The sequence below is a fragment of the Lepidochelys kempii genome, chromosome 6 (genome assembly GCF_965140285.1).
Source record: "Lepidochelys kempii isolate rLepKem1 chromosome 6, rLepKem1.hap1, whole genome shotgun sequence".
NCBI classification, from domain to species: Eukaryota; Metazoa; Chordata; order Testudines; family Cheloniidae; genus Lepidochelys; species Lepidochelys kempii.
The window spans coordinates 118,521,690-118,531,346 of record NC_136385.1 but is presented as its reverse complement, the minus strand read 5'-3'; the positions used below and the strand labels follow the sequence as shown (position 1 = coordinate 118,531,346).

Sequence of the window (9,657 nt, the reverse complement as noted above, 5' to 3'; positions counted from 1 at the left end):
CCTCTGAATACATTCAACCCACTTTGGTTTCAGAATAATTCTAAAGACACACACAGTCCTAAAGTTCTGCTCAGTGTGCTAGATGCTTAAACCCCACACTCACTAACTTCTACAATCTCATCTTGGGTAATGCACAATTAATTTATGAAAGATTGATCTAAGTTATCTGGACATTGCCGACAAATAGCTTGTTCTCTAATCAACTTGGATTTTAAAGTTTAAATATACAAGTAAAAGGGTGTACATAGTTGTTACAGCCCCATCTCGCTCAAGACAGAGCTGTTCGGTGAAGCAAAAACTTCAGAAGAGTACCCAGAACATTCAGCAAAATGAAAGGACACAAACAAAGTGAAGCATTCATAGTTTCAGCTCATCAGAGGCAACGTACAAAGCTATTCTACGAGGATCGCATCAACATTTTCTGGAGCAAGATCAGACTCCGATGCACATGATGAATCTAGGTGATCTTGAGAGAGCCTGGCACTTTTTACTGGACAGTCAGACCAACTGTCACAATAAGGATGAAACCTGTGGGCTACTGGGTTACCAAACCTTTGGCCTCGGTTATATTTGTATTGTTTCCCTTTGTGGGCGTACATGTGTTCCAGCAACTGGCTCTTTCGGAGAAATTTGTGGCCACAGACTGTGCAACTGATTTTTCTCTTTCTTGAAAAAGAAAAGTTGCAGTTTAACTCCACAGGCTCAGTGTCTTTGGAGACTAGCGACCACTGGCCATACTGTAAGGGCTCTGTGTTACTATGGTTTGGATGTTCTGACGGATGCTCCTTCTCTTTCCTTAGGAAGGTACCAAGCCGATGACTTTCAATAGCTTCCCCCTTTTCAGTAATAGGCTGCACTTCACCAAGGTCATTGCTCTCCAGGATGGAGGCTGGGACGCCAAAGGGAAGTGAGCCGGAGACATGAGTATGCAAGTGTTCCCGCAAATTCCCACGGGAATCAAAGCGCTCCCCACAGTAATGACATAAATGCATTTTGAGATTAGTTCTAGAAACATCTGGAGCGGGCGACACGTGACTTTGGGACATCACTGGCTCGGGGTCACATTTCTCCTGCTTTATAGACACAGATGATTTCTGAAGCTCCTCCACTGGTTTGGCAACCCCAGTTGCTTGGGTGGAAGGATGGGTGATCTGTTGTTCGAGGGTACCATCATCTAGTCCAATGGCAAGTGAGAGCTGTAACTGTGGGTGATCGCCCGGGTTAGCAGACCTGTTGCTGGCATTTGTCAGATTTTCTTTTGCTCCAAGACCTTCCTTTGTTGCTTTGTGTGCGGTTGAAATCTGAATTCCATATAAGTTTGAAGACTGCATCGTCTCTGGGGAAAGTATCTGGTTCATTTTAATTGCAATATGGGAAAGGTAGTCTGCATGGAGAAATCGAATGCCCTCCTCCAGCCGGCTGGGGTTGACAGTCTGCTTTGGACCTTTTCCAGTGTACATGATGTGCAACAAGTAACTGAATATGTCTGGTTGGATATCTGTAGGCTGAATCTTTATGCAGTCACTGTTTAAAACAGAACACATGATTAAATATATCTGTTTCTCCAAATTATAATCCTGGCCATTATTTAAGCATTCATGTGGCCCTTCATTTACTTTGAGAGAACACACGTTGGCTACCTTTCCCAGATTCAGAATAAATATGACACATGCACAAAGAAAAGGACATGGGCATAATTTACATGTGCAATTATAGTGACTGCGTGCATAACTGCATCAATTGTGCACGAACGTGACCAGTTAGCCATCCACTCAGTCATTTGTATATGCAGTGTAACTTTGCATGCCACTGCAGTAATTGTTTGCAAATTATGAATTCACTTATTGTGTGCGATTCTGAAAATCTGGGCCTAAGACTATTGCTATATATTTAAATAAATAATAAATTCATTATTAAATTCAATAATTAAATAAATTCAACAGGGTGGACTGATTTAAATCAAAGTGATTTAAACCATCAATCTTAATCATGATTTAAATTAGCAAGGATGAAACTTTGATGTAAATCATCAATTTTAAATGTGTTTTGCATCTGTACTTTTTAGCTATTTTCCTAAAGAAAGGTTGATTCTCGCTGCTTGGCAACCATTAAAACATGTTGATTTGCAATTAAATATAGCCTTTATACTAAGTGTCATTATTCTTTTTGATAACCAGGAGGATACACTATATCTATACACATTTATTTAAGCAATTAGATAGATTAACTTGCATTTATTCTGATTCTTATTACATTTATGATGTTAGAAAATGGTGAATGACCCATTTCTTATTTACTAGATGATTACTTGTGATTTGTGTCAAGCTCTATTTGGATGGATATTCAAATTCAATTAAAAATGCACATAAAGAGCATTTTAAAAATTTAATTAAATAAAACTACTTTAAATGTACTGGATATGTAAGAAAAAAGTGCATTAAAATTAGCAAAACATTTTATATTAAAAACTAGCTAATTTATTAAAGAAAGGAAGAGATTTCTGTAGTTAGTGACTTGAACGGATTGTTTCTGGTCACCATGTCCTTCAAATTTCAGAACAAGTAGATCTCATCCTTAAACACCTAGTTTGTATTCATAGTTTAGTAAATGAAGACTGTTTTCCTGTTTTTCTTAACTTTGAATGAACTAGTCATTGAACTGACCAAGTTGAATAAACTGAAATGAAGAAAATATTCTCTCTGCACCTGCAGAAGAGGCTTCTGCTGTCAAAAGCTAGTTTAGCCCTTCAGCAAACTCTGGATCTAGATGCTTAGAGAGTGACTTCCACCAATTCAGTGGTTTGACTTTAAAACATGGCAGCAAATATATACTGTTTAGTATTTTTGTGCTGCATTTAATTGGCTTTAACAGATTATAATACATTAAGCATTAAAATAGGTTGTCATAATTTCAAAACTAATTTTAAATAGGTTTATTTTAAAATAAACCTGCATTTAGTTTAAATAAAAAAAATATTTTGTGTTTAAAAATCATTGATTTTTATCCACTCTGCATTACAATAGGCATATATTTTATCAGCTTTATGTCCCAATGTCAATGAATGGTATTGATTATAACAAACACTCAGCACTAATCTCTCACTCCCAGCCATCAAAGCACTTTCCAAATTTTAATCAAAGAGCCTTCAAGATCGCTGAAGGAGTATTCGCAGATAGGAAAGTGAGCACACAGACAGACACCTCATCTGTAGACAGCAACTCCATGTCAGAGGCAGGATTAGAACTCAGGAGTTATCCCATGTAATTACAAAATCTGACGCCTTCAAAACCACTTTTTACCCAACTGGGGTGCAGCATCTGAATGTCACCAGGTGACTGATACTCAGTGCTCTACGACACTTGAGATGAATTGATGGTCTCAGCACAGTCTGTTATCTGTAAGTGTCTGCAGCACAATATGGCACCGTTACCCTTGCTAGTAGTTGCAACAGCAAGGCCATGAACTGAATGAGTTTGGAAGCTGAACTACACCAGTCTTGCCAGAGTCATTTGGTGACAGAGCGTGGGGGGAAGCTTGTCCAGCTACCAGACATCCTCTGTGTATTCTGTAGACAAATACTGTACAAAGTTAGTTCCCAAGCCTTACAGGTCAACAGGAAACACAAACTCTGAACTCAATTTTATTTTTAAAACTTCAGTGTTGGTCCAAATGGTAAGCCAAAGTATTGTATTTATTTCTATGTACACACAACTTCAGTGAAAAATTCTAGGCATTTGCCGCTTAAGAAAGCTGTGATACTTCTTCAACTTTTGTTTCTCCATTCATCCCTCTTCAAATGTGCAGCAATGCCAGATGTTGGACCTGAACTTTGGCTTATGCTGATTAAACAAGTAAGATCAAAAGGACTTTCTGACACTACATTTTAGGCTGGAAATGAACTGGTTTTAGAGGGTTACAACTCCATAATTATTTTATGTAACCAATCCAGAGTCATTTAATCCCTCACTAATGTTCCTTCAGAATTTAATTCCTTTTAAAGAACAAATTTTAAAAGTTGCCTTAAATGCAGAAAAAGAGGTACGTTCTTACCTTGTCTGGTGAATAAATATCATCTTAAAGTAGTTCGAAAAAGCAGCTAGCACTGCTCTGTGGGCCTTGAAGTAAACATCTCCTATTGCAACGGTGCAGTCACACAGAAAACCAAACTCACGCTGCATGTTCAATTGCTGCAGGAGGACTAAACTGTGGCTAGCTGTATCCATGGTGTTTCTAAAGGCAAAAGAGGACAAAATTTGAGTTCTTGGTGAAGTGAAGATAATTGTAGTAGTATCAAAGACCAGTTTATTTCACTGAAGAAGTGATAAAGGCGCATACTGTGGAGGTCATACAAAAGCTAACAGGGCTCTCTGATAGTGCAGTATGTTAACATCTGCCAGGTGGTATGTACACCACAATTTAGTAACTTCTCCCACTGATATCATTAGGAATGCCCCAAACACAGTCTATTGAAATTGAAAAATGATTCTCTATTTGCCTTTGTGCTGGGTAGAAACTCCAGATTTTTTTGTTAAAAAGAACCTGCTTCATCTAAACAGTCGGAAGTTACCAAACCTTAACATCAAATGGACTCTGCTTTTGCTCTGGCCTGACTTCTCACCTTTCCCCCAGAACTGAAACTACTCTAGAATAAGAAAGCCATTTATCCAAGTCAGTGACCTCTATTCACTGAAGGTCTAATGCTGCATTCATTACCTGTGGAACCAAAACTCCCACTAAGAGTATGTCTACACTACAGTGTAAGCCTGGGCTCAGACTCAGGTTTAAGCACAAACACCTGTCTGTCCACACACAAATCTGTCCGACTCCAGGCCAGTAAACCCTCAGTACTCAGGCCCTAGGACCTGACTGTGGGGCAGGGTCCAAACGAGAGTCCCACTGTGAGTCGGGTCCAAACTTTATCATTTTTCAGCATGGACACAGCTCCGAGCCAGGTCTCCAGATCTGTGCCCTGAGAGTCTGAAAAACAGTACCCCACAATCCCATGGGCGAATGTTTCTTGCCTTTCTATCCCAAGATTAGCCAATCAACTCCCAGGAAACAGAAGCAAACCCCCCTTCTCCCTTTCACGTACAGCTGCGCGGTGTTTAGCCCTTCCATTTCATTCCGAACTGAACAGAGTTAACTCTCCTCTCCCTGAATTAGTTATGACCAGTGAGAAGAAGTCATCCTTTGCTAAGCACTATGGTCATGGGACCATAGTCAGATTCCAGTAAATCTCTCGTTTGAGACAAACAAGACATTTGACTTCAGTAAGAGTACCAGAAATGACCATGCATACCAAGAAATACTGGGTAAGTCAGCAGCGTTGGGGATTCAATGGACCGATGCGGAGGGAAGGATCTCATGGCTCAAGACAGACTATTGGAAAGCCAGGGATGAGAACTGCACTTCTGGGAACTTCCCGTCATCCTGCCTCTTTTAGGAAGAATTTGACCAGATGCTGGTTTCTAAATCTCACACTGCACTGAGCCCACAGCGGTTCACAATAGCCTGATGAATGGGGATGGCGACCTTCTAACCCCCCGAATCTAAAGGCTTGTCTACATTTTAAATGCTGCAGCGGCACGGCTGCAGCTGTATCACTTCAGTGAAGATGCTGTCTACACCCACAGAAGGGGTTCTCCTGTTGGAACAGGAAATCCACCTCCCCGAGGGGGTAACTAGGTTGACGGGAGAATTCTCCTGCTAACCTTGCGCTGTCTACAATGGGGGCTAAGTCAGTTTAACTGCCTCACTCTGGGGTGTGGATTTTTCACACCCCTGAGCGAGGTAGTTATACCAACCTAATTTCCTAGTGTAGACCAGGCCTAAAATAGTATGGGAGGAGAGCCATTAGCTGCCGGATCAGGCTCATGATGTGACTCTGATGCTCATGCCAGTCCCCACGGAAGCTTTGCTGCCAGAGCAGCCATAACATGGCCTGGGTCCATACTCAGAGGAATTGTTTGATATTGCCTCGGGGAAGCAGCCTGCAGCAGAAATAGTAGCAGAAACAGAAGTAGCGACCCAATATGGAAAAGTCAAAACTAAGAGCTTGGATCAGACACCCAGAATACATAATGTCTACAATTAAATCTAAGAATATTAAATATCTTTAAAATCTATGCAATGAAAAGGTAAATAAGCAACCGAAGTTAGAAAAGTTCATCATATAATGCTTTAATCAAATCCACTGTAAACATCAGTAAGTGCCTAACTGATTTAGAAGCACAAAAGCCTTTGACTTTCCGTGTCTCACGACACGCTCAATGACAGTGTCATTCAGACTGTCTTGTATCCCCTGAAAAATAAGTCATACAAAAATTGCACTATATGTTCCTAAAGCATTCTTGAGCTACACAAGCACAGAGTATTACCTGATACACACAACGTGCACTACATGAGAAATTTTACTCAAGCACACAAGTGGAGAGAGAGAGAAGGAGAAGCACACAACTTCCGAGGGATCAACATTTTGATCCTAGTTTAACAAGCTCAGAAAAGACGACAAATGTTTAATACACCCCTTTCCTCTCTTGAGAGAGTATCTGTAAAATGTGTTTGGTTTTGATCACTGAAAATTAAAACAACCCCCCTCCCCACATACATTTTTATAAATTCTAATAGGATCAACTCAGCACTCCACCCTTCCAAGACAGGAGAAATGTGTTTCATGAATGTTACTGTCTGGTGATCTTTCATGTGTAATAGTGGGAGTCAGTGGCAGGGTTCATGCCCTACCCTCTTATTGGCTTTCAAAACTAGGGTCCTGTCTACTCTCCACCGACTTTATCTCATCTCTCCATCACCACTGCGTGCTGCACGGGCGGATGCCGTCCCATGTCGGGTAGTATCTGTTGTTCAGCAATGCTGTGCATGTTCATAGGACACACAATGGCTCCCACCAATATCCGTGCTGAAACTCCCACTGATTTCAACAGGAGTAGGATTAGGCTAATCACTTGTAAAGCGATTTCACATCCTTCAGAATAGGAGGGACAACAGAGAAATAAAATCTTACAAAATCAAATAAGAATCAAAGTAACAAAGAACTCATCACTCTGAGTCTTATTTTCAGACAAAATAAAGGTGGCCACACGTCCTCACCCCACATCCCGTCCCATAAGGTGCAGTAGATACAACGCTCACTATTTTGGGACCTGTGGAAATCTGTTTGTAAACCCATTGGAGGTAGCAAGGATAGGAGTAACTATCAAATTCACTGTGATCACAGCCATAGTGGACACTATTCAGGGGACACCATCACAGGGCCTAATAACATCAGCCACACTATCAGAGGCTCGTTCACCTGCACATCCACCAATGTGATATATGCCATCATGTGCCAGCAATGCCCCTCTGCCATGTACATTGGTCAAACTGGACAGTCTCTACGTAAAAGAATAAATGGACATAAATCAGATGTCAAGAATTATAACATTCATAAACCAGTCGGAGAACACTTCAATCTCTCTGGTCACGCAATCACAGACATGAAGGTTGCTATCTTAAAACAAAAAAACTTCAAATCCAGACTCCAGCGAGAAACTGCTGAATTGGAATTCATTTGCAAATTGGATACTATTAATTTAGGCTTAAATAGAGACTGGGAGTGGCTAAGTCATTATGCAAGGTAGCCTATTTCCTCTTGTTTTTTCCTACACCTCCCCCCTAGATGTTCTGGTTTAACTTGGATTTAAACTTGGAGAGTGGTCAGTTTGGATGAGCTATTACCAGCAGGAGAGTGAGTTTGTGTGTGTATGGGGGTGGGGGGATGTGAGAAAACCTGTATTTGTGCTGGAAATGGCCCACCTTGATTATCATGCACATTGTAGGGAGAATGGTCACTTTGGATGAGCTATTACCAGCAGGATAGTGAGTTTGTGTGTGTGGTTTTTGGGAGGGGGGTGAGGGGGTGAGAGAACCTGGATTTGTGCAGGAAATGGCCCAACTTGATTATCATGCACATTGTGTAAAGAGTTGTCACTTTGGATGGGCTATCACCAGCAGGAGAGTGAATTTGTGCGGGGGGGTGGAGGGTGAGAAAACCTGGATTTGTGCTGGAAAGGGCCCAACCTGATGATCACTTTAGATAAGCTATTACCAGCAGGACAGTGGGGTGGGAGGAGGTATTGGTTCATATTCTCTGTGTATATATAAAGTCTGCTGCAGTTTCCACGGTATGCATCCGATGAAGTGAGCTGTAGCTCACGAAAGCTCATGCTCAAATAAATTGGTTAGTCTGTAAGGTGCCACAAGTCCTCCTTTTCTTTTTGCCAATACAGACTAACACGGCTGCTACTCTGAAACCAGCCATAGGAAAGTGCTGGGGGAGGAGAGAACAAACAGGACCTGGCCCCGCTACTTTAACTATCCTGCGGAGTCTGACGGTCCCTTTGACACGACCGGAGACGCTGTTATGTGTCTACACTACAGTGAGCGCCAGGACAATAGGGCGCTGGTCCATGCCTCGGGATTCTGCACGTTACACCAATACACATTATTAATAATAAACAACAACAACCCTGCACTGCCAGATCTAGTTCCTCCCTGCCTCGTTTTTCAGGCGCCTGCACACCTCGGCACCCGGAGGCACAACCTCACACGCACGCCGCCAGTCGCGGTTCGATGTCAGACCGCAGCAGCGATCCCGCTGGTGTATTACGTTGCTGCGGCTCACGAGCGGCCAGGGCCACGGGTCACACCGCCTGCAGCGCAGTTCATGGGTCATATCGTTTCTCCCGCCCGTTCCCGACTCCCGCACGAGCCACTGCATTGCGAAGCCCCAGCGCTAAGCTCGGAGGCATCTGGCAGGAGTGCGGGCAGCCCCGGCGGCGCCCAGCCGCCCCGGGGGGACGCGCCCGGCAGGCGGCAGCCAGCCTCTCGGGATGCTGCCGCCGCTGCACCGCGGAGGCCAGGAGGGGCTGCCCCCCCGACCTATCCAGGAGCACCGGGCGGGAGGCTGCCCCGGGGACGCGGCGGAGCAGCGCCCATGTCCGGGCGATGCAGCCCGAGAGCGGCAAGGAGGAGCCGGGCCGGGGCCAGCCACAGCAGCGGGATTGCTGCGGAGCAGCGAGGCCGGGCCCCGGGGAGGCGCTGCAGGGACGCAGGGCGGCAGCCCCTGCGGCGCGGGCGGGGCTCGCGGCTTACCGGTGGGAGGCTCCAGCCTGCGCAGCTGTCGGCCCGGGTCGGCGGCCGCGGCTCGCGCATGCACCGGGCCCTGGCGCGCCTCTCCGCTCGGCCGCGCAGGGTTCATCCCCCCCGCCCCCCGGGAGCCGAGGCTGCTGCCGCTGCAGCGTCCTCGTGCGGCTGGACGGGCCCCTCTGCAGCGCGCCCCCCCGCCCCCGGAACAAAGACGGCTCAGGCTGGGCTGTGGGCCCTGCCCCCCCTGCGCGCAGCGGTGCTCTTTCTGCACCGACCCCCTGGCGCACAGCGAACAGGGGCTGGCTCGTCGGGGGCTCTCCCGTGCCTCAAGCGCTCGTGCGGCGGGGCGGTAATGGGCAGCTGGCCCCCTATACTGCGGGGCGGGGACAGTGCAATGGCTGGGCATGAGCCGCACCCACAGGGAGCCAACTCTGCCGAGGCCTGGGGGGAATGCAGGCCCTGCCTCCCCGGGGGTGTGGGGGGGGGTGTGTCCCGGAGCAGCGAGCGCTGAGC

At 45.2% G+C, this 9,657-nt stretch overlaps 1 protein-coding gene across 1 annotated transcript; it reads right to left on the bottom strand.

Annotated features, from left to right (window-relative positions):
* Positions 1 to 204: 204 nt before the first annotated feature.
* On the bottom strand, positions 205 to 9,296 carry ZBTB25 (zinc finger and BTB domain containing 25). Its single transcript, XM_073349859.2, has 3 exons — positions 9,151 to 9,296; positions 4,051 to 4,230; positions 205 to 1,524 (listed from the first exon to the last, which is right to left on the bottom strand). The coding sequence occupies exons 2-3, from the start codon at positions 4,221 to 4,223 to the stop codon at positions 393 to 395; spliced, it is 1,305 nt and encodes a 434-aa protein (XP_073205960.1). The 5' UTR covers positions 4,224 to 4,230; positions 9,151 to 9,296; the 3' UTR covers positions 205 to 392.
* Between the last annotated feature and the right edge of the window lie 361 nt (positions 9,297 to 9,657).